Source organism: Colias croceus, chromosome 5 (genome assembly GCF_905220415.1).
Source record: "Colias croceus chromosome 5, ilColCroc2.1".
NCBI lineage: Eukaryota > Metazoa > Arthropoda > Insecta > Lepidoptera > Pieridae > Colias > Colias croceus.
The window spans coordinates 12,028,216-12,051,970 of NC_059541.1; the positions used below are offsets into that span (position 1 = coordinate 12,028,216).

The 23,755-nt window shown below is 33.5% G+C and overlaps 4 protein-coding genes across 5 annotated transcripts; all 4 read right to left on the reverse strand.

Annotated features, from left to right (window-relative positions):
* Positions 1–861: 861 nt before the first annotated feature.
* On the reverse strand, positions 862–9,059 carry LOC123691943 (trypsin-4-like). The gene is made up of 6 exons (XM_045636537.1): positions 8,846–9,059; positions 8,625–8,654; positions 8,136–8,283; positions 2,008–2,260; positions 1,356–1,511; positions 862–1,130 (listed from the first exon to the last, which is right to left on the reverse strand). The coding sequence occupies exons 1-6, from the start codon at positions 9,057–9,059 to the stop codon at positions 954–956; spliced, it is 978 nt and encodes a 325-aa protein (XP_045492493.1). The 3' UTR covers positions 862–953.
* A 2,221-nt stretch (positions 9,060–11,280) lies between these two features.
* On the reverse strand, positions 11,281–12,520 carry LOC123691944 (serine protease inhibitor dipetalogastin-like). The gene is made up of 2 exons (XM_045636538.1): positions 12,505–12,520; positions 11,281–12,389 (listed from the first exon to the last, which is right to left on the reverse strand). The coding sequence occupies exons 1-2, from the start codon at positions 12,518–12,520 to the stop codon at positions 11,281–11,283; spliced, it is 1,125 nt and encodes a 374-aa protein (XP_045492494.1).
* Positions 12,521–14,132: 1,612 nt separating this feature from the next.
* Positions 14,133–17,803, reverse strand: LOC123691917 (serine protease inhibitor Kazal-type 5-like). Of its 2 annotated transcripts, none has more exons than XM_045636505.1 (2): positions 17,758–17,803; positions 14,133–17,366 (listed from the first exon to the last, which is right to left on the reverse strand). In XM_045636505.1, the coding sequence occupies exons 1-2, from the start codon at positions 17,771–17,773 to the stop codon at positions 14,374–14,376; spliced, it is 3,009 nt and encodes a 1,002-aa protein (XP_045492461.1). In that variant the 5' UTR covers positions 17,774–17,803; the 3' UTR covers positions 14,133–14,373. The 2 variants fall into 2 exon arrangements, with proteins under 2 accessions (XP_045492461.1, XP_045492462.1); XM_045636506.1 differs by lacking the exon at positions 17,758–17,803 and having other exon boundaries at positions 14,133–16,319; positions 16,761–17,481.
* Positions 17,804–20,035: 2,232 nt separating this feature from the next.
* On the reverse strand, positions 20,036–23,156 carry LOC123691989 (agrin-like). The gene is made up of 2 exons (XM_045636588.1): positions 23,024–23,156; positions 20,036–22,763 (listed from the first exon to the last, which is right to left on the reverse strand). Exons 1-2 carry the CDS (start codon positions 23,055–23,057, stop codon positions 20,323–20,325), a joined length of 2,475 nt encoding a protein of 824 aa, XP_045492544.1. The 5' UTR covers positions 23,058–23,156; the 3' UTR covers positions 20,036–20,322.
* Positions 23,157–23,755: the final 599 nt, after the last annotated feature.

Below are 23,755 nucleotides of genomic sequence, written 5' to 3' on the forward strand. Positions count from 1 at the left end.
TTATACATGTACCTAACTAATTAAATGTTTATAGAGCTTATACATGTACCTAATTATTTAACTGAAATTATGTAATGTTTTATTTCAATCAATGTAACTGCCAAATCTATTGTTGTCTTTGAGCTGATTTTTCAATTGTCTAGTTAATGAACGTGCTGTCTCTTTCTTTTACTTGGAATAATTTGAGATGTTATTATATTTATCTTTATATTGTACATTAAAAAAATGGTCTTAGTACTTAGGTTCAATTTGTTACTTTGTAAGTATAGGTAAATAAGTTTAAATGTTTATAGAACTTTCTACGACTGTTATTTTGTAACTATATTGTGTTTATTGTTACAATTTTTACCCGACAGCAATAGGAATGTAAGTGTGAATCTAGTGTCTATTTGAAAAATAATTTTTCAGAATATAGTTAATAATTTTTCTTGAAGATTCCCAGAATGTTAGTAAGATGAAGAGTTTTAGGAAAGGAAAATGAAAGTCGAAACCTTTCCCCTGTCGGGTTTTTATTTTCAATAATAACTTGTAATGTTAAAACTTCATGTCGCCAGCACATAATCTGTTCACACGAAATTTTGTCTGTGTTACAGAAACTAAAAACGCACTATTGTTAAGTTTGACTTGTATTAAGTTGATAATTATGTGTTGTCTATTAATATAAAATTGTTGTACGTGTGCGCACAATTTAGTTGTTATTTATCTGTTGTAATTGAGAGGCACAAATAAAACGATCTACATTCATTCAGTCTTTTTATTTACAGATGGAATTGCACTAAAATACTATTTACTTAACTAATTTACATTTAAATTTGAACATCAGTAAAATAATAATAATAATTATAGTTTAGTAAGCTTTAATATACCCGAAGTTAGGGGTTAAGTTTAGGTGCAGACTATAAATACATCACACTTACACATATTTATAGACCGTACCTACAAAAATAATATAATTAAAATGTGACATTAGTGTCAGGTTTTTTAGTAATGTGTCCATGAATCCAGTCCCATATGACGGGGTGTGCGAGTCTAGTGTACACGCCCGGGAAGTTGCCCCGGGCACACCCTAGTCCCCACGAAACAACGCCGATCAGGGTCCCCTCGGATACTATAGGACCGCCGCTGTCTCCCTATAATGTAGATTTCCTTAGGTCTATGTAAAATGTACATTATTAATAAGTTTAGGTTAGGCAGGTTTCAAAAAAGATAAAAATTGCAAAAGCTTAAATATTAACTAATTATATAAAATACAATAATTTCTGAACCGATTTACTTCACATTAGGTATTCTACAAATATTCCCCGTGCTATTAACTTTCTCTAACAGCAGTTCTAGAATATTCTATACTTCCTTACCTGACAAGCATCAGGGGCTGGTTGTGTAAAGGAACCCGCGCAGAACATGCTAGCAGGATCTATTGACTTCTTCTCCAGACCAGACTGTCGGCACAGCTTCATGGCCATCGTCTTTATACTAGCTGATTGTAAGAAGGTTGCTCCGGGACCTCCTTCCTGAAATATTTTAAAAATATATAAACGAACGGGGTTACATGAAAAGGATAATTATAATGGCTCTTTATTAAGAAGAAAGCAAATAAATAAATAGTAGGTAACTCATAAATACCATTGTTAAAATATCAAACAAGAAATTTTTTAACCCTCGTAGAATTTTTAATAACGCGATCTGTGACTGGCTATTTTATTTATTGAGAATTGAATTCTGCTAACACAATAAAAATCATTCGATAGTGATTTCAAATAGCTTTTAAATTTATAAAACACACAAAACGACATTATTTTTATTTGGCGATTTTTTGCTATAAAAAAGTTAAATATCTAAATGATTACGTATTTTTAAAATAGCCATAAAACCGTGGATAATAATACACTTAATTTATATTAAACTTTATATAAAGCGGCATACTCTGTCTAGATATTAGGACATACTTTAATAAAACATTTATTAGCTACACAACTGCCAAAATCTTTAGCTCTATTAAGAACTTACCCTTAATTTCCCCCACCCCGACACAATCGCGACTTGATTAGCCGGGAGCCTGCTCTCTCTCATAGCTATCCGGATCGGCAGGACCCTGGATGAGAACCTCAGCGGTGTGTACAGCTTCACCAGACCAGCATCGTTGATCTTTGTGCTGCTGACGTAGCGCGGGTGCACGTGGGACTCTTTGACGTCATACATCTCGCCGCCGTGGGACTTCCAGGAGGATCCTAGACGGACTGTCAGGTCTGCGGCTTGCGCTCTGAAATATGAGGAGTCTATGTTCTTTAAAAAATAAAAATAAACGTTTATTAATACCTGTGTTAATACTGAAGTTTTTAGTGTCTTTTATCGTAAGTTGTACCATGTTGTACTTAGTTAATTTGAATATATAATACTTTTTTGGAAAGCCAAGTTATGTAGGTATTAAAATAATTAACATTTTAGGACGCACATTTTGGTAATTAACGTCTAGATTTAAATCTCAGAGCTAACTGAAGGACGTTTATATATTTTGGGTCTTCAAGACTCAAAGGATTTAAATTACATTTAGGTACAAAGAGACCTAATAGCCTGGATTTGCATGTTCTTTATAAAGAATTATTAATAGTGAGTAATTTGTCCATTTGCTCAAACGAAAATGGTTCAGCCATAATTAGACGTTAATAATAAATGAAATCGTCGATTGAAGGTTAACTTTTTGTTAAACAAATTTACGGAATGAATTGATTCGTTTCAAATCGACAATAACTCCCGAATCGCATTATTAATTCACTTCTTCACTGTACATTAATGGACGATAAATTAAAATTGACAAATGCTTAATTTATTTTACATTTCCGTATAGAAAATTGTGTAATGTACGAATGAACGCTGTAATTCAATCAATTAAGAAGCTGAGAACGTTCCAGAACTAATTAAATTGAGGCAAGGCATTGAAGGTCCAATCAAGTATGGTCTATTGCAGATAATAAGTTTCATATTTCAGTTGTAGGTAGTACTGACTGCCATAAATACGCACTGCTATGTTATTATTAGCCTACATAGTATAAGATCTTTTTCTCTTATTAAAGACTAGCTGTTCCCCGCGGTTTCACCCGCATTGCTCCGCCCCTGTTGGTCTTAGCGTGATGATATATAGCCTATAGCCTTCCTCGATAAATGGGCTATCTAACACCGAAAGAATTTTTCAAATCGGACCAGTAGTTCCTGAGATTAGCGCGTTCAAACAAACAAACAAACAAACAAACAAACAAACTCTTTAGCTTTATACCTCTAATATGAGTATAGATTTTGAAAATTCTGTCCCTAAGTAAGTAAAAAGTGGTAAGTTAATGAAACTCCATCTGTTTCGAAGCTAAATCGATATAAAGTTAATGTTGTTCCAACGAACAAAGACGCGCTGAAAAAATGAATTTATGCGGGAAGATAGAGCAACTTTTACTTTTCGCATTTATATTATGTACATGTAGATATTATCTCGAATAGTATTATACATTGGCAACAGAGCTATAACATTTTATAGAAGTACTATCTAGGTACCTTTAGTTGACACGGTTTGCATCTCAAACGTAAAAATGAATACAGAGAATAGGTATGTTACAAACGGCTGAACGCTGAACATAAAACCTGTGCATAAAACGACATTCGACACGCATGCATTGAATATTAGTATGGGCTAAGAGTATGGGTCACTATTTACGAGAAACTTTACTAAATGGACTATAGTCTACACTCTACAACATAACCTAGATGGTAAGTTTTCGAAGATTTTCATAGAACCGTTCTTAATTTTTCGAATTAAATGTACCTAATTAAATAGAGTCTATAACTATATTATAAAATCATAAACAAAAATTATGAATCTATTTCATGTAAAAGACACAGCAGTGTAAGCAGTGACATAAAAAGAGCGTCTACATCTCAAATACTTGAAATAAAAAGTCAATAAGATGAATGGACGTAATATTATATTACACGCAGTTACAGGCAAAATTCAATAAATGGACCCAAATGAAACGGGAGCGCAAATAAAAACTCTATCAATTTGAAGGGCGTCGAAGTGAGCCGAATAGATGTCAGTAATACGAGAAATATGTCCTATCGCCGACAGGATCGCCCAATACTGGGAACGTGTCGTTTCCGAAGTATCTGACTATAAATTTCTGGGGCGCCGTCGTAAAGAGCCGCCGCGTACATTCAACAGAAAAATATACATCTTGTTTTGTTAGGACAGTGCTTCCCAAATGTTTGGTGTGATACAATACACCCGGTTTAGATTGTAAAATGTATCTATACGTACACGGTACAACTTACAAGTATGATTGAAGGCTTTCAATGTTGATTGTACTATGTAAAGTCGTTTGGCCGTAAAAGTATGAATATTACCTTGATTAGTTTATTGCATAAAATATTAAAACTACAGTCTTTTCCCTATTGGCTACATATGCTTTTGCTATGAAAGGATTTACGACAAGTTATTTAAATGTTTGCATGTCAGCACTGTATTATAAAACATCTAGAACAATTAGGCACGTTATTACGTTAGCATAACATACATTTACATAATGCCGACCACGTATAATCACGATTTTTATTCGCACTTGGGCGTTTTGCATTTTTCCACATATAGGTATTTCAGATTTATAAAGCTGTTATTTTTTATTTTTGTATAAGTATAATATACTTAAATATTGTTATCTTTTCTTATAAACATCCCAGTTACGTTTATTTTTTATAGTTAACTCTGGACAATCATAAGACCTACGAAGATTCTACGATGTACCTACATCACTAAAAACTTGCTAAAAAGTATTATTCACCATCCATAATAAATTATTTTCCTACGACACCCGCTTTAATCTTTGAACACCGCTGCTCTAGGTGATTGCTATTTTGCATCGGAAAAAATACAATCGGGCCGAAGGATAAATTGAAATCGTGGGAGGCTGCAATTCACGGGAAGCGCGACGCTAAAGCCTCGGACTTTCTACCCAATTTACTGCGTTGTAGAAACGAATTTTGTCGATGTTGTACCCATTCTAGCTTCTGTTTCATTGATTTGTTTATTCTATTTATTACTTGGGAATAGTTGTTTACGTCATTTTTTTTGTTTAAAACATGAAAAATGTCTTGTGATAAAAGATCGATTAGATTCGAGGTAGGGGGGTAAAAGTATAATTGTTTATCTATAAATGAGTTAAATTTATGTAGTAGAGTTGGAAGAAGGTATTAACTATAAAAATAATTATAATATAAAATATATTATAAAGAATAGAAAAAATTCGATCACGAGGCGGGACTTGAACCCGCATCCTTCGCGCCATTCCGGGGCGGATGCCTAACCAACTCAGCCACTCGTGACCCGCCTGAGCAATCGAATTTATTCTATCCTTTCAGTTTTATGTGTCTTAAGGGACACACCGCGCGCCATCTATTGAGATGATTTAACAACCATCTCAACCAATATGAAGCACTTTTCAGTGAATACAATATTGTAACGATGGAACACGACCTTTTCTTGAATTTATATTTTTTGGTTTTTATGGCATTCAAATGCTTTATAAATATAAATTTATAAAGAATAGAAAAAATTCGATCACGAGGCGGGACTTGAACCCGCATCCTTCGCGCCATTCCGGGGCGGATGCCTAACCAACTCAGCCACTCGTGAGTCGTGACCCGCCTGAGCAATCGAATTTATTCTATCCTTTCAGTTTTATGTGTCTTAAGGGACACACCGCGCGCCATCTATTGAGATGATTTAACAACCATCTCAACCAATATGAAGCACTTTTCAGTGAATACAATATTGTAACGATGGAACACGACCTTTTCTTGAATTTATATTTTTTGGTTTTTATGGCATTCAAATGCTTTATAAATATAAATTTATAAAGAATAGAAAAAATTCGATCACAAGGCGGGACTTGAACCCGCATCCTTCGCGCCATTCCGGGGCGGATGCCTAACCAACTCAACCACTCGTGACCCGCCTGCGCAATCGAATTTATTCTATCCTTTCAGTTTTATGTGTCTTAAGGGACACACCGCGCGCCATCTATTGAGATGATTTAACAACCATCTCAACCAATATGAAGCACTTTTCAGTGAATACAATATTGTAACGATGGAACACGACCTTTTCTTGAATTTATATTTTTTGGTTTTTATGGCATTCAAATGCTTTATAAATATAAATTTATAAAGAATAGAAAAAATTCGATCACGAGGCGGGACTTGAACCCGCATCCTTCGCGCCATTCCGGGGCGGATGCCTAACCAACTCAGCCACTCGTGACCCGCCTGAGCAATCGAATTTATTCTATCCTTTCAGTTTTATGTGTCTTAAGGGACACACCGCGCGCCATCTATTGAGATGATTTAACAACCATCTCAACCAATATGAAGCACTTTTCAGTGAATACAATATTGTAACGATGGAACACGACCTTTTCTTGAATTTATATTTTTTGGTTTTTATGGCATTCAAATGCTTTGTAAATATAAATTTATAAAGAATAGAAAAAATTCGATCACGAGGCGGGACTTGAACCCGCATCCTTCGCGCCATTCCGGGGCGGATGCCTAACCAACTCAGCCACTCGTGACCCGCCTGAGCAATCGAATTTATTCTATCCTTTCAGTTTTATGTGTCTTAAGGGACACACCGCGCGCCATCTATTGAGATGATTTAACAACCATCTCAACCAATATGAAGCACTTTTCAGTGAATACAATATTGTAACGATGGAACACGACCTTTTCTTGAATTTATATTTTTTGGTTTTTATGGCATTCAAATGCTTTATAAATATAAATTTATAAAGAATAGAAAAAATTCGATCACGAGGCGGGACTTGAACCCGCATCCTTCGCGCCATTCCGGGGCGGATGCCTAACCAACTCAGCCACTCGTGACCCGCCTGAGCAATCGAATTTGTTCTATCCTTTCAGTTTTATGTGTCTTAAGGGACACACCGCGCGCCATCTATTGAGATGATTTAACAACCATCTCAACCAATATGAAGCACTTTTCAGTGAATACAATTAACAAGTCAAGTTACAATTAACAATAACAATAAACAAGTCCCGCCTCGTGATCGAATTTTTTCTATTCTTTATAAATTTATATTTATAAAGCATTTGAATGCCCTAAAAACCAAAAAATATAAATTCAATAATTATAATTATATATGTATAAATCTGCCTTTTATTTCATAGGATAACTTTATGTACAATGTAAATAGAGTAAAGGCTGAGTTCATCACTCCACATATTATTTTGTGTTATTTCACAATAGTGATAATATTTTCTTTACCTCGCTACCTTTTTGCGTTCCATATACAAAAGAAAAAGTTTTTTACACATGAAACGTTACTATGAAATATCAAGCCGAAAAAAGCAGAAAAAACTATGAACAAAAAACTGAATCTAGTACACGATCGTCGAATATTTCAGAAATTCATATGAGACCATCAACATCGCCAATATATTCTATGAAAACCGAAACGCCTTATAAAATGTGCGAGCAACGTGTATTTTATTTCCACGAGTTTACTACAGGGATTCCTCCTGCTTTGTATACTGACAAATACTCTATTCCTTTATGCGAAAATATAGGCGATACCCTTGACATCCCGAGGGGTATTGTCGAACTTCTATATTTTGAGGAAATCCTTGTTTGTTGGTAAGGATTTACGCTTTCGGCACAATATGTTTATTTTAATGGAGTGTTTATAAGCTTATGGGTTTAAAGGCACGTTTTTGTGTATTCTGTGTAACACCGTTTATGGTTCGCGTATGTTCTGTTTGACATTTGCAGTTATGCTTCATCTGGTTATGATAGGATAGTTAGAAATTTGAACTACTGATAACATTAAGTAACTAGATGAACCTACTCATTCTAAATAAATAGATGTTTATCTTCGATACAGTGTATACAGGAACCACTAAAACATTTTTAAAAAGTTTGAAAAAGTTCTCAGATTTAATGTAGAGCCAAGCGTCCAACTCAATGCGTCTTACTATACAATACTCTACAAGCCCTAACAAAGTACCTTAGTTACTCTATACCATAAACTTGACAACATAATTATTAATAAAAATTTATATACAGGTATCATATAATATTTTACCTCAGCAAGCAATGTGCAGCGGTCAGTATCCAATATTCAGTCACAACCGAACCACCGCAGATGGGGTATGTTTTCTCTCGTATAGACGCCTGCCACGGTACAGCTGCTATGGAGGTGTTCTTGCCAGAGACTATGCGTCTGGTGGACCCTGATGAGTGTGATCGATTAACTTGTATAGAGCATGTAGAGCTTTTTCATATGTTGTCTATGTGTTTGTTATAATTGATGTAATACTAGTAAATATATTAATGAGAATAAAATTAAAAACATTCTGGGTTTCCTATTTGTGAATATACTTGTTAGAAAGAACTAGAAACAGATTATTGTGTAAAATGAAAGGGTCGGATAGGTATAACTTGGCCACTTTGCCATGTAATTTTACTAATATGTATTTCAAGAAAATTCATTAAATTAAATTAAATTAAAGCAGTTATTATACAGCAAAACAATCAATATAACATATTGAAGATTTAATTAGGTCATACGTACCTCTTCGATTATTATTCACGCTGAGATTACCTGGAAACAATTAATAATTCGTAATGAAGATTTTTCCTCTCTTTCTGCGGATATATCTGTTTATTTTTTGCTTCCGATGATATATAAAATAAAAGGAAAATAAAATCTAATAAATCGTTATTTAAATGTTTAGTAAATGTTTATTTAATGATAAAAAGAGGTCTAAGTGAAATTTATGAAAGAATTCTTACCCGTGAGTTTATCCAGTAAAGTTTCGTACTTTATTCTATATCGTTGCTGAACTTGAGTCTTATTCAGAAACTCTAAAATATTGTTTTTGTTAACTTCGGCTTCAGTCGCCAACTCGGAATAGTCCACTATAACAGTTTGAAGGAACCCTGTATCTAAGTTCGCGCCAAATACAACGAGTGAAGTCAACCGTAGTACTATAGCTATTTTTAACATTGTTCTAAATTGTACACATGTTAAAAATTACACATAATAAATTATTTTAGAACATAATATCATCAAATTATTTATGTTTTACTAATTTCAGTCACAATTTAAGACTCCAAGATTAACTTTCCCTTGTGGTATAAAACGTGATTCAGTCCACGTGGTAAACGTATTTACGTCTTTTGTAAACGTAAAACGAAATAGCCGTGAAATTGCGTTTCTTTAATATCAATTTGTATTTTATAATCGTGTTTTATTGAATACGCTTACGCACGAATATCCAATTAAGAGCGCCTACCAAATTTAATAGCAATTACGTCAATGTCTGCTATGTTCTTTTTTGAATAGGCGTTAATTTTTAGTTCGTGTTAAAGTTAAAATTATTGTTTCTTAAGATTTCAGTCTTAAAGTAGTCGCAGTCATGAACTGAAGGGGTGCGAAGTTTTCATGGCCCAAGGAGTTGTTTCGGACATTTTTAAACTTAGAAAATCCGCTTTTAAATCTAATTAACAAGTTTCAGGTAGTAGGAATTCGCGCGCCAATCTGTAATTAAATTTGTTTCATTCGAGCAAGTTTCGGATCCAAGCTCGGTTTGAAAATGGCCAAGGCGAGTTTGTGTATAACTTTTGTTGAAATTCGAATTATTCACTTAGCAATTTTATTGTGTTACCGTTATTGAAAGCGTCTTTGTTTGGGCTCTTATCTATGAAAGGCCTTTATAAATATTCATTGTATAATTTATCGAAATTTAATGGTTTACCTTCACTTATATGGTCTGTTTCTTTTATTGCTCTAAATATTGTCCTAAAAATTTCTTTAATTTTTACAGTCTACAATTAATAATAATGTACGTTTATTGTTGTGCCTCTCAAGTGTATTCAATTACAACAAAATTTGAAGTCTTTAACAAAGTTAATTCAACGAGAAGACGACTTTGACAAATTCCAAGAAAGGTTTTCCATGAACGACAATTAGACAATACCCGACTTCGAATTTCTTTTTTATTTATAAAATAATAATATATTGGTTATAAAGATGTAAGTACGTTTTTCAAAGAATCCATAATTCATCGTGTGTTTAATTATAAAAATAAATGTTCGAACAACGATTGCAAGAAATATTCTTCTTCTTCTTTCGAACATAATATTATGTTTGCAAGCAGAATATTGTTATTTATCGATCTTATTCTGATTTAAAATTTCTTCTTCCTGTACCGGACTTCTTTGTTGGACCTTAACGTTTATCATAGACCATAATTGTTTTACATTAAACATTAGATCTATCTATGTCATAAAAAAGTCTCCTGACGATAAAATGATACAGCAGACTCGTTAAACGACACCGTACTTTGCTCGCGACAAAGGCGCTAACTACGGCCACTACGGGCGCAAGTGGCTGCTAAGCTCTTTGTAAGCTTCCTGTAAGCTCAGGTTAGCTTCTATTTTACTTACATTTTATAGCTCGCTGTAATAAGAGGCCACGCGTCTTTTAGTTGAAAATGGGACGCGGTACATGTTTTTTTTGTTTGTAAATCTATACTAATATTATAAAGCTGAAGAGTTTGTTTGTTTGTTTGAACGCACTAATCTCGGAAACTACTGGTCCGATTTGAAAAATTCTTTCGTTATTAGATAGCCCATTTATCGAGGAAGGTTATAGGCTATATTTCATCACGCTACGGGCAACAGGAGTGGAGCCACGGGGGTGAAACCGCGCGGAGCAGCTAGTAATATATAAAAATGTGCATAATTTACTAATTTTCTTAGTTATAACTATATTATTATATAAAATTTACTACCTATTTTAAAAGTATCACAGATTCAATTGATACCAGGTTGTTCCCTGGTATTAATTAAATAAGTCACTTGACTTGATGATAGAGGAACATTTAGGTATAATATATTTTTATTAGTCAATGAGAGATATTTAAGAAATCCTTCATAAACTATAGATTTCGTTTAAAACCTACGCGCGATGGTTTGTGGCGATAATATGACTATAAGCGGAATATATTTACTGCGTCATGAACAACCCGTAAGTCATATTTTCATCTTTATCTACTTTATCTCTGTTACGCTTTCATGTAAAAGGAAAAAAAAAATATATGCACACATAAAAATAAAATATATGTACACTATTTCATGATTATATCATAATATATTTAAAATTTGTTCATTTCTATTAAACAGACACAATTCAACTCATTCATCTGTGTAAAAAATGCATTGATTTACAATTCACAAGCACCCCTCTTCTTGAGGAATAACGATTGAGACGTATTTTTATCTCTCGACAAACAGCCAGCATTGCAGTTCAACCAGCAAAGGTTCCAATAAGTTCTGCCATCAGTGCCACACATTGGCTGATATTCCGGTGGACAGGTATAACAACTACACCCTCGAGGCTGGCACTCCCCATAATAATACACACTTCTAGTACCACCATCAGCAGAATTGGCGCATCTTAAATGACACTCGTTTGTGTAAGTCTTCTGGTCACTACTACACACTGGTATATTCTCCTGTGTGCAGTAACAACCGGCACATTTTCCATAACTAGCTATTGCTAGATACGAACTTCCAGGCTTCTTAGCTTCACAGTTAAGCTCACATGGATTGTCATAAGTCCTACCATCTGTGCCACAAACAGGGTTTTGTTCTGGTTTGCAGTGACACAAATAGCACACACTATCGTCGGCGATATCTATGTAAGGATACTTGGAACAAGAGTTCCTTCTATTCTGGCAAGCGATATAACACGGATTGTTGTAGATACAACCATTACTGCCGCATACTGGTTGGGTATCTTGCGGACAAAGACATCCATCTAAACAAGCACCATTATTTTTAACTTCAATTGGTTGATTACCTTGGTTTATGAGATAGCTGCTAGTGACATCAAGGACGCATTTGTTTCTATATAGAATATCGTCTGTGCCGCAAACTGGAGAAGCGAGGTCTGTGCATCCAGTTGAAGGTCCAACACAAGCAGCTCTGTACGCAAGATATATGATTGGTTGTTTAGCATTTATACGCTTTTTGTTTTCACAGGCTAGCTCACATTCGTTGGGAAACGTCAGACCTCCCAGAGAACATACCGGTAAGTTGACATACTGACAGATGCAAGACTCGCATTCACCGTCACCTATTTTGTTTAGAGATGGATTTTGATTGCTGATACATTGGAGGACACAATCGTTCATGTATGTGATGCCGTCAGAGCCACAGACTGGGTTGTATTTATATTCGCATGGACATATTGGTTGCGTTTCAACAACAGATTGTTGAACATATGAATTAGCAGCAATCAATCCACTCTGTAGCAGCAATACCAATACATCTGAAAATCATAAAATGAAAATCATCTCAATATCGAGATTTACCCACATCATATTTTCAAAAGAAATTGGTGCTTATATAATCACAACATTATATAAAGGAACATAATGACTTACAGCTTTTTTCTCTCATTTTCCCGCTTGATCACTTGTGAAGGCATATATTTTTATTTAATCGTCAAGTTGTTTTATACATTACTATCGCAGACAATTGTTTTTAATGAGATGTAATAATGTCATCGATAGTAATTATGTTATAATGATAAAGTTATACAATATGTTATTCATATTGACTCGTTTGTAAATATATTTTATATTAAGTTTTAGTTTAATGTTTAATTGATATATTTTCTAGCACTAACAGGGCCATCCCTTTGTATGTAACTAGCTATGCCGCGCGGTTTCACCCGCGTGGTTCCGCTCCTGTTGGTCTTAGCGTGATAATAATATATAATATAGCCTATATTACTCGTGGATAATGTAGCTTTCGAATGGTGAAAGAATTTTTAAAATCGGTCCAGTAGTTTATGAGCCTATTCATTACAATCAAACAAACAAACAAAGTTTTCCTCTTTATAATATTAGTGTACAGAAAAATTTTAAATATTCCACTAACCCGTAAATATTTAATAATCCCTAAAAATATAATTATAAAAACAGTTTGTATTAAATATTGTTCAAACCAACAGACAAAATGTATAAAATAATGTGAAAAACATTTTTTTTTTTCAAAATTACCACTATAGTGTCGATAACCTCTTATTCAGCTCATATTCGCTAATTTATGAACAAGTTTTTCACTTTCTTTTGTTATAATTCATTAGCGAAATTTTATTTTATCGAATGTGAACATTCTAATGATTTGAATATTAATATTACATATATAAGCAAGCATTCTTTGAAATTGGTGACAAAAAAATCCTTATTCGTATTTTTTTATTACTTTAAGTTTATACAAGTGTTCAGAAACTTAACTCATCATAATATCATAGTAGATTATGCAGAAAACATCGTGTTTACTTTTGTTATGTACCCAAGTCATTATTATAATTTTTATTTGTTAAGTAATCCTTTCAATCAAATAGATAACGTAACTATAAGTCGAATTAAAATATGGATATTCAAATAATATGAAATAAATTGGAATTAAAATATGAATCTGAAATGTGAAATAAATTTTTGCCCCTTTTTATATTGCATCTCTATTAACAACAGGCGATATTGCCTAAAAAAATTGACAGGCGTTTTTTATTTGAAGGTTTTTCATATATTATGGGTTTTACGGTTGGGCCAATCGTGAAGTAATTTCCTCTAGTGCCCTATTCCCTGCATTGCATTTATTCCCTGCGGCCGACTGGAATGACTCTCAAAGGGCTTAAAAAATAGTTTGTTAGAAAATAGTTTGTAGGGCATCGTTTGTGGGCTACTGAAGTTTTAGCGAAGCTCAATTTTTTGTTTAATAATTATGAAAACTAATTTGTTTTTGGGAAGATTCCAATGATTTATGTGATTTTTAGGAATTATTTCAAATAATAATTAATAGATAATGTAAGTATGAAAAAAAAATAAATGATTATAAAACTTAATCTGTATACTGTACCGGAATTTATAATAAGTTATCGAACTAAATCAGTTTTAAATCCAATTCTAAGTTTTTATAAATTATTTAAAATAATAATTATGCCAACAAAAAAGTTATACATATAGGCAGCCTTCATCCGTAGTTAAAAAGAAAAAAGAACATGTTCATATCATAGTTTATTTGTAAAGTCTAATTACAAATTAACAATGTTATTAATTATTAGAAATTCCGATCTTAAGGTTACAATTTTCGTGCAAAAACAACGAATATGCATTCCATTTTAACACCGATCGTGATCAAATAAAGTCATTACATGTTAATTACTATTAATTTTAACAACATTGACCGAAATACATAATAATTTTAAACTTCGATTAAATTAATGTGACAAGTTAAACGTTGTTCTAACAAGGTCCATTTTTGCAGAGGTTAATCGCAGGAAGAGCTCTCATAGCATTGGCCATGCTACTGCAGAGTAAGTAGCATACATTCCAGTAGGTGTTGCCATCGTCACCACAAACAGGGCGGTACAGCAGCGGACAAGCCTTGCAGTTGTAGTAGTTGAAGAAACCACATTGGCCTCTACTACTGATTTCCAGTAGAGACCTTTTGTCTTTTTTTCGGATTCTATTTTCACAATTAAACACACACTCATTTCCATATGTATTTCCATCGCTGCCGCATATCGGTTCATATATCTTAGAACAAAAGCATCCACCACAATCGCCTTTATTAACTATAGAAAGTTTCATTCCTAGTTTTTGAACTCTGTTCTTTTCGCAATTGAGTTTGCATTCATTGTCGTAGGTGTTCCCATCGCTGCCACATACAGGTTCATAATCATTATTTGGACAGTCACATTCGCGACAAGCTCCTGTGTGCTGTACTGTGATAGAGAATTGTTTCGAGCGACTGGCGCATTCTAATATACAAGGATTTTTATAAGATTTGTTGTCAGATCCGCACACGGGGATTACCGATGTGTAGCAGTTGCATGAATTATTGCAGGCATTATTATCCGCCACTGTGAGAGGGGACAGCCCAATTCGTTCTAGACGTTGACTTTCGCATGATAATTTGCATTCGTTTGAATATGTTTGCCCATCGCTGCCACATACTTCCTGAACTACAGCAAGACAAACACATCCATCTGTACATTCGCCATCACTTATTTTTTTGATTAGATGTAGACCTCTACGTTTGAGATCCTTGTTTTTGCAATCCAAAGCACATTCGTTGCCATAAGTGTTACCATCTTCTCCGCAAATAGGCGTGTAGTCTAAAGGACACACACAAGGTTCGGCGCATTCACCGTCGTAAGCTTTCATGATTACGGTATTATTTTTTTTTAGTTGTTCATTTGTGCAGTCGAGTTTGCACTGATTATCGTAAGTTTTGCCGTCTTCTCCGCAAATCGGATCATAATTAAATAGACACAAACAGTTTCCCGTACATTCACCTTCACTTGCTTTATTTACTGGGTTTTGACCCTTAAGTTTCAGTTCTTTATTCTTACAATTTAAAACACACTCGTTCGAATAAGTATTTTCATCCTCACCACAAATTGGTGAGTAGTCTGCAGTACAGAAACAAGCTTCAGCACATTTACCATCATTAATTTTCTCAATAATTGGTTTATTGTTCTTTTTGTTTTCTTTATTTTTGCAATCAAGGGCACATTGATTACTATAAGTCTCTCCATCACTACCACAAATGGGATCATAATTAAATGAACAATTACATATTTCTGGGCAACTACCATCCGTCACTTTCTTTATTGGAATCAAACCTTTATTTTTAAGATTTTTGTTCTTGCAATCCAAAGCACATTGGTTTCCATAAGTGTTTCCATCGTCTCCGCATACGGGCTGGTAGTTGAGTGTACAAACACAAGGTTCACTACATTTACCATCACTTACTTTATTAACTATTGGTTTATTTTTCTTTTTATTTTCTTTATTTTTGCAATTTAGGGTACATTGATTACTGTAAGTTTTTCCATCACTACCACATATAGGATCATAATTGAGAGGGCAAAAGCAAACTTCAGAACATTCACCGTCGCTAAACTTTTCAATAGGATCCTTACCGTTTTGTTTTAGCTCTTTGTTTTTACAGTCAAATGTACACGCATTATCATATGTTTTCCCATCATTTCCACATATCGGTTTATATATTACATTTTTACAATTACATTTTTTATAGCATGGACCGTCATACGCTACTGAGATTTTCTTTATATTCTGTTTATTTTCACAATCAAGTTCACATTTGTTGCCGTAGGTTTCATTATTTGATCCACAAACTGGTCGATAATCCGAAGTACACAAACAAAGTTCTTCACATTTACCATCACTTTCTTTATTAACTATTGGATTATTTTTCTTTTTATTTTCTTTATTTTTACAATTTAGGGAACATTGATTACTGTAAGTTTTTCCATCACTACCACATATAGGGTCATAATTGAGAGGGCAAAAGCAAACTTCAGAACATTCACCGTCGCTAAACTTTTCAATAGGATCCTTACCGTTTTGTTTTAGCTCTTTGTTTTTACAGTCAAATGTACACGCATTATCATATGTTTTCCCATCATTTCCACATATTGGTTTATATATTACATTTTTACAATTACATTTTTCATAGCATGGACCGTCATACGCTACTGAGATTTTCTTTATATTTTGTTTATTTTCACAATCAAGTTCACATTCGTTGCTGTAGGTTTCGTTATTTGATCCACAAACTGGTTGATAATCCGAAGGACACAAACAAAGTTCTTCACATTTACCATCATTTGCTTTTGTTATTGGCTCTTTGCCCTTCCTCTGCAATCCTCTGTTTTGACAGCCAAACTTGCAGACATTGTCATAAGTTACTCCATCACTTCCGCATATTGGATTATACGTATCTGAACAAATACACTTTACGGGGGTGGAAGCTTTCCTTCTGCTTTCAAGTTCACAATCCAGAGCACATTGATTGCTGTATGTTTTCCCATCGTCACCTACCACTGGGCTATAATTAAGTGGACAATTACACTCGTCATCACACTCGTCGTATTTCACTACAAAAAGGGGATATCTAGATTCTGTTCGCTGTTTATTTTCGCATTCCATATGACACTCACTGAAATATGTTCGAAAATCGCTGCCACATACCGGAATATAATCATCTTCTGAACAAGAACAATGTTTGCGACATGGCCCATCATACGCGACTGTGATTTGTTTTTTTCCGTTTTGTGTATTTTCACATTCGAGTCCACATTCGTTGCTGTAGGTTACATTATTTGATCCACAAACTGGTTGATATTCTCGTGTGCATGTACAAGAATTTTGTGGTTTCTTTGTGTAACATAGTGATGTTTGGACTATAATAATTATAGTGAATATACCTGAAAAACAATAAATATTACTGATTGTAAATAAAATATGACTCATAAAATACTGAAATAAAATTAAAAAACAAGTTCTTTAGCTAGTTTATTATTTTAGTAACCATTAAACACACCACGATAACATAATAGTTATGTCCCATAAAAATTATTGAAACACTCTTCAAAATATTTAGAAGTTATTCAATAATAATTCTTAATCAATGATTATGTAAAAAATTAAAAATTAAAAAGTGTTCAAGAAGGAAACAATTTTCGATACAAAATAGTAATTTTATATAACCTTGAAACGTCTGCGCTATTGAGATTAACGTATATAAATTGTTAGTTACTACTAAAAGCTAATAGTAATTATAGGTAATTTTATTAACAAAAAATATGTAAAACTTACAAAGATGTTTCTTCATTTTATGGCAGTACTACTCGCCATGAAAATGAATATTCGCTTGATAAATAAAATTAATAAAGTCGTATATATATATGGGGCCTGACAATTGTTTAGTCAATTGTATTATAATATGGCGATACGAAGCGTAATAATATAATATATGTATAAGTATATAGAGTCTTGTAACGTGTTCATGTTTTCCAAAATTTGGACTTATCAAACCAATAAATTGCATCCTTTTGTACTAAAGGATGTCATTTAATAGTAGTCTAGAATATGTCTCATAATAGAAATGCTTATACTGGCCTCAGATAATGATAATTATATTTTTAAAACGTCGTGAAAGTCCTTAATGTTTGCAATGTTATGGATCGCTTATGCTATTTCACTGGTGGTTAAATAAATATATAGGTAAAGAAGAGGCTGGAGGGTAGATAAGAAGTTTAACGGAAACATCAATTGAAATAGCAGACTAAATACAAGTGATAACTGCGTTAAAAACAACCGACTTCAAACTTGCACTTGCAAAAATGCCCATAAAATAAAAACTACTGGGCCTATCCGAATAAAATTTTTATGGGACAAATTCGACACCATCCCACATCGACCAAAAAAAGAATCACGTAAATCGGTTCAGAAACCTCGGAGTAATCCGTGTACATACATAAAAAAAAACATACCGGCCGAATTGATAACCTCCTCCTTTTTTTGAAGTCGGTTAAAAATATCACTATTAAAAAGTTTTTTTCAACTTATCCTTCATTAAGTAGGCATATAATATTATTGTCGCGGAAGAATTCCAACCAATACCCGCGGCCCCATCATTAAAGCGGCTCGACGGAACACAGTGGGGTTTCTTCCCCGGGGGCCGTGGGTATCTTTGGAAGATTTCCACACTATAAAAAATAGGTATATAATATGTCTCAGTCAGCTGGTTGGATCTACTATTTGATTGAATGTCTAGTGCGTTCATTGAAAGACGACCGCCGATCGATCCAAGCTAAGCGAGGCTACTTTTTATGGGTATTTAAAAACAACGAACCTAACTTAACCCACCCCTTTATCCAAACCAACGACTCTGCCAAATGACGTTCAGTCAAGACGTTGAACGTTACATTGAACAACTTGACGAAGTGTCCTTTAGTCATTCAATTAAATGTCAATTCTATGAACGCGCCAGTCATTCAATCAAATGGCAGTTTCAATCAGATAACTGCGACACATAGATGTGCAAGTTAGTTAACCTGTCTCACAACCAGTTTTATATGGTGAATACTGCGTATGTATGTTTTTATTTTGCAATGGAATCTCTAACTAGATTTATTTCCTGTTAATTGTGATGATGACGTCATCATTAGTTTTCTCACTATACGGGGATTTTTTGGCTAAATTAGGTTTTTATAATATCTTACGTTTTTTTTTAATGTTTAAGTTCTGGGATAATACTTACTTTGAAGATGAATATAAATATATTTAATTTCTTCTTATAGTTTGATTGTGATCGGTTTTATTTAAAACATCATAAGAATACACAGAAACAGAATAAAGATGATAAATTTCATTTGCTTTTAATACCTACAATCAAATTACAGCAACAACTGTTTAAATTTCAGTTATAATTTTTTCGTATAAGAGACTATTGATTCGACAATTATTATGAAGGACACTTGAATTCAAGTATGTGAATCTAACATTTGTAATATGTAACCTATTACATATTATATTTATAATATTATATTGAGTTCATATTCCTTCACTTTCTATCTTAAGTTTTTTTTAACAATTGACGATAAGTCATTTTAGCTAGAGCTTGAGCAAGAGCATTCTTTCGTGATCTTTTAGTGCAAATGAAAACTCGAATTCAATGTTGTTCAGTATTAGAACATACAAAAACAAGCACAACAACAACAAGAAAAAGTATTTTAATGTAACGTTTATACCAACACATAATATTTTGGTCAGTTAAATTGATATCTATTATTATGCACCACGAGTCCACGAGACAACACCAACTCTCTTAATTATAATGTTCGGTTGTGTCCATTTCCTCACATATACGTGTATCAGTTAGGATAAATTTTGGTATCACCAAACTGAATAAAGAGTGGCTTTTTAGAATGGACCAGCGTTCACTTGTTTATCATTAATATTGTATTATCAGTTATCGTGAAGTGGACATAAAATAAATATAAATGAATAATTTTATTACTTCGACTTCACATCGACAAAATTAAATTACATGTACATAAATGAACTGAAACCAAAAATAAAACTACACATAAATGTTTTAATATTTATTTGAGCAACTTAACTAACGTAAACATTAAATCAGATTAAAAAAAAATAATTTAAATCTAATTAATCAAAATTTGGCAAATAGTTACTTAGAACTCGCTGCAGTAAAATCATGACTCAGATTTCCAACAGTCCTAATTTTCTAAGCTACAATTGGTATAAACAATGTACTTACCAAGCTTTTTACAAAATAAATAAAAGGTAAGCACATTTTGAAATACTTATGATAACAGACTAAAGTATCTACATTCTTATTATATCACCTAAAAAATTTCAATGTTCATCATGGCATGCTCCTAAATACTTTATGGCAACTCTTTTATTATTTCCTGGAGTTTTATTCTCGCATTCTAATACGCAAGTGTTTGTGTACGTTTTGCCATCACTCCCACACACGGGGATGTAAACATCAGGGCAGTAGCAGAAACCACACTTGCCTGGATACACCACGTATATTAGCTTCTCACCTAACGTTTTTAACTTATTGTTCTTACAATTTAGTTCGCATTCGTTTTCGTAAGTCCTACTGTCGCTTCCACAAACTGGATTATAAACCTCGAAACAGTAGCAGTCCCGGCAGAACCCGACATATTGGACTGTAATTGGTAGATTCTCTCCTGATTTATAGTTACCCTGCTGATTGTAATTATTGTCTACGTAATTTCCCCCTTGTTCGTATTTTCTACGCTCTTCACTTCTATAATTGCTGATGGCATTATTTTCTGAATATTTATTACTTTCATCGTTCAAATTTCGTTTGTATCTATTTTGTGGATAGCCTCCGTATGCATAATTGTCATAAGGATTGAAATTATTTGGACTGAACGTGTTGTAATCATATCCATTGTTATAATCATAATTTCCATAGTTATTTGGTACGTTATATTCATTATAATTTGTAATTTCATTATTATTATATTCATGTCCGGGATACGTTTGTACGCGTTCATAGGGACGTATAACATTTTTATTTACACAGTCTAGGATGCAGTGGTTTTTATATGATTTCTGATTGCTGCCACATATGGGTTGTACTACGTAGGGACAATCACATGCATACTGGCAAGCTCCTTTTTTGTACATTGTGATAGGAGAAAGGCCAACTTCTTCCAACTTTTCACTTTCGCACTTTAATTCGCAAACGTTTCCGTATGTTTGTCCATCACTCCCACACACTTCTCCTTTTTCAGATGTACAGTTACACGCCTTATTGCATATTCCAGGATATGCAATTTTGATATACGAATCTTTGTTTTCCATTTTTTTATTTTTGCATGATAGCTCACACTTATTAGGGTATGTGTTACCGTCAGTGCCACATATTGGCTCGTAAATGTTAACGCAAATACAACTTTCTGGACATCTCCCTTTATTTACAATTGTTACAGGTCTTCGACCATATTGTTCCAATTCGAAATTCTTGCAGTTTAATTCACATTCGTTTCCATAGGTCACGCCATCAATGCCACAAACTGGTTGATATACTTTCGCGCAAGCACATGGTCTTTGTTCTTTACATTTTCCTTCATAATCTACAAAGATTGGAAGCTTGTCGAATTTGGTATTGTTATAGCTATCACATCGCAGGAAACACTCATTTGTATATGTTTTCTGGTTTGTGCCACACACCGGTTCGTAAATCATTGGACACACACACGATTCATTTTTCTGTTTAGCTGGATCAGCATCAATCGAGTTACATTTTCCTTCATGTGACATAGAAATAGGAGATTTTCCATTTTTAATATTTATATTACTCGCACATTTTAACAGACACTCGTTACTGTATGTTACCATATCTGAACCACAGAGCGGTTGGTAAATGAATGGACAGATGCAGGAATCTTGGTTATCTTCTTTTTCTTTACACTGCCCTTCATAAGCTGTAGTAATGGGAGGTTGTTCATTTTTAATATTCACATCATTTGCACATTTTAGAAGGCATTCATTGTTGTATGTGACCTTGTCCGAACCGCACACAGGTTGGTTGATGAACGAGCAAATACAGGAATCTTGATCGTTATCTTTAATTTCTTCTTTACACGGCCCATCGTAATCTATTGTAATGGGAGGTTTTCCATTTTTTATATTTTTATTACTAACACATTTAAGTAGACATTTATTGTTATACGTCGTCTTATCAGAGCCACACACTCTTTGATAAATGAAAGGACATACGCATGAATCCTCTTCTTTTTCCTTACACTGTCCTTCATAGGCTAAGGTTATATCAGATTTACTATTCTTAACGTTTTCATTGCTTGCACATTTCAGCAGACACTCATTACTGTAGGTGGTATTATCCGAACCACAAACTGGTAAATAAATTTTTGTACAAACGCATGGATCCTCTTCTTTCTTACATTCTCCTTCATACTCCATAGTTATTGGAGCCTCTTCATTTTTATTTTTATCACTAGCACATTTAAGAAAACATTCGTTGCTGTATGTATTCTTGTCAGATCCACACACTGGTTTGGAGTCTTCTGAACAAATGCACGAATCTTCTTCTTTACATTCTCCAGGGTAAGCACCGATGATGGGGTTTCCTTCTTTATTTTCATCATTAACACACTTCAGAAGGCATTCGTTACCATAAGTTTGATTATCTGAGCCACATATTGGTTGGTAAATCTTGTTACAAATACATGATTGTCGTGGGATCCTGGTGCTCAGTGAATGTGGTACTTGGATTGCAATTATTATGAAAATACCTGGAAAAAAGTATTTTATTGTAAATTGATATTTTTTTTATAATTTTATTTGTCCATGAATTGTTACGAAAACGCAGTGCAAAGATAAATAAACAAAGCAAGGGAAGTGTTTACAGAAAAATGAGGCTAAAAGAAATAACCAATTGTACGAAATATTTTGAACTGTCTTGAAGAAATCTTGTTTTTACGCAATATCGTCTAGTATATTTATTTTTGCCTCTAGCTTAGTAAATATGATCACTAAGCCTATAATAACTTACACCAAATTATGTTCGTCACATAGCAGTGCGCCATCTTGACGGAATTAATATCTACTAAGCAAATGTTTTGCTTCAGACCAATATTTCAGCGGAAACGTAATAATGATTATCGAGGATGAATATCATGTAGGAATCGATTTACAATATTGAATTATAGCCTCTTTATCTACAGGCTGATAGAAAATATAAGTGTTACAAATTAATTAATTATGTACTTCTGAATAATAACATGTGAACGTAATATTTGTAGAGGCTAATATTTTCAGCCAAAAAAATATTCTATAATATTAATCTCGAATAGATGCATGATGTTGACATTAAAAAAAATTGGAATGGTAAGTAATGATAATAATAGTTAGAGATCTTAATTTTTTATAAATTAGAAAAGTTTAATCAATTATCAATTCGGAGAGCAAATTTTTTTTATTATATTGTACTTATACTTTTAGTAAATAAACAGAAAGAAAAAACCAATAATCTTGACCCTAAAATATGTATATTCATACACACACACAGGCACGGTCCCTCTTTTTACACAATGCAATGAACGCACCCTGTATCGCATGAAAATATAATTTAAGTAATAATCTGAACAACTGATGAAACTCGCTACAAGCGTAAGTACATACGGATAAACAGTAATCATTGTTTCCTTGCGTGATCTATGCAATTAGCTAATGCGCCTGACTCTCTCCAGTTACCTTGTGATGATGTGTCCATTTGTGATATGGG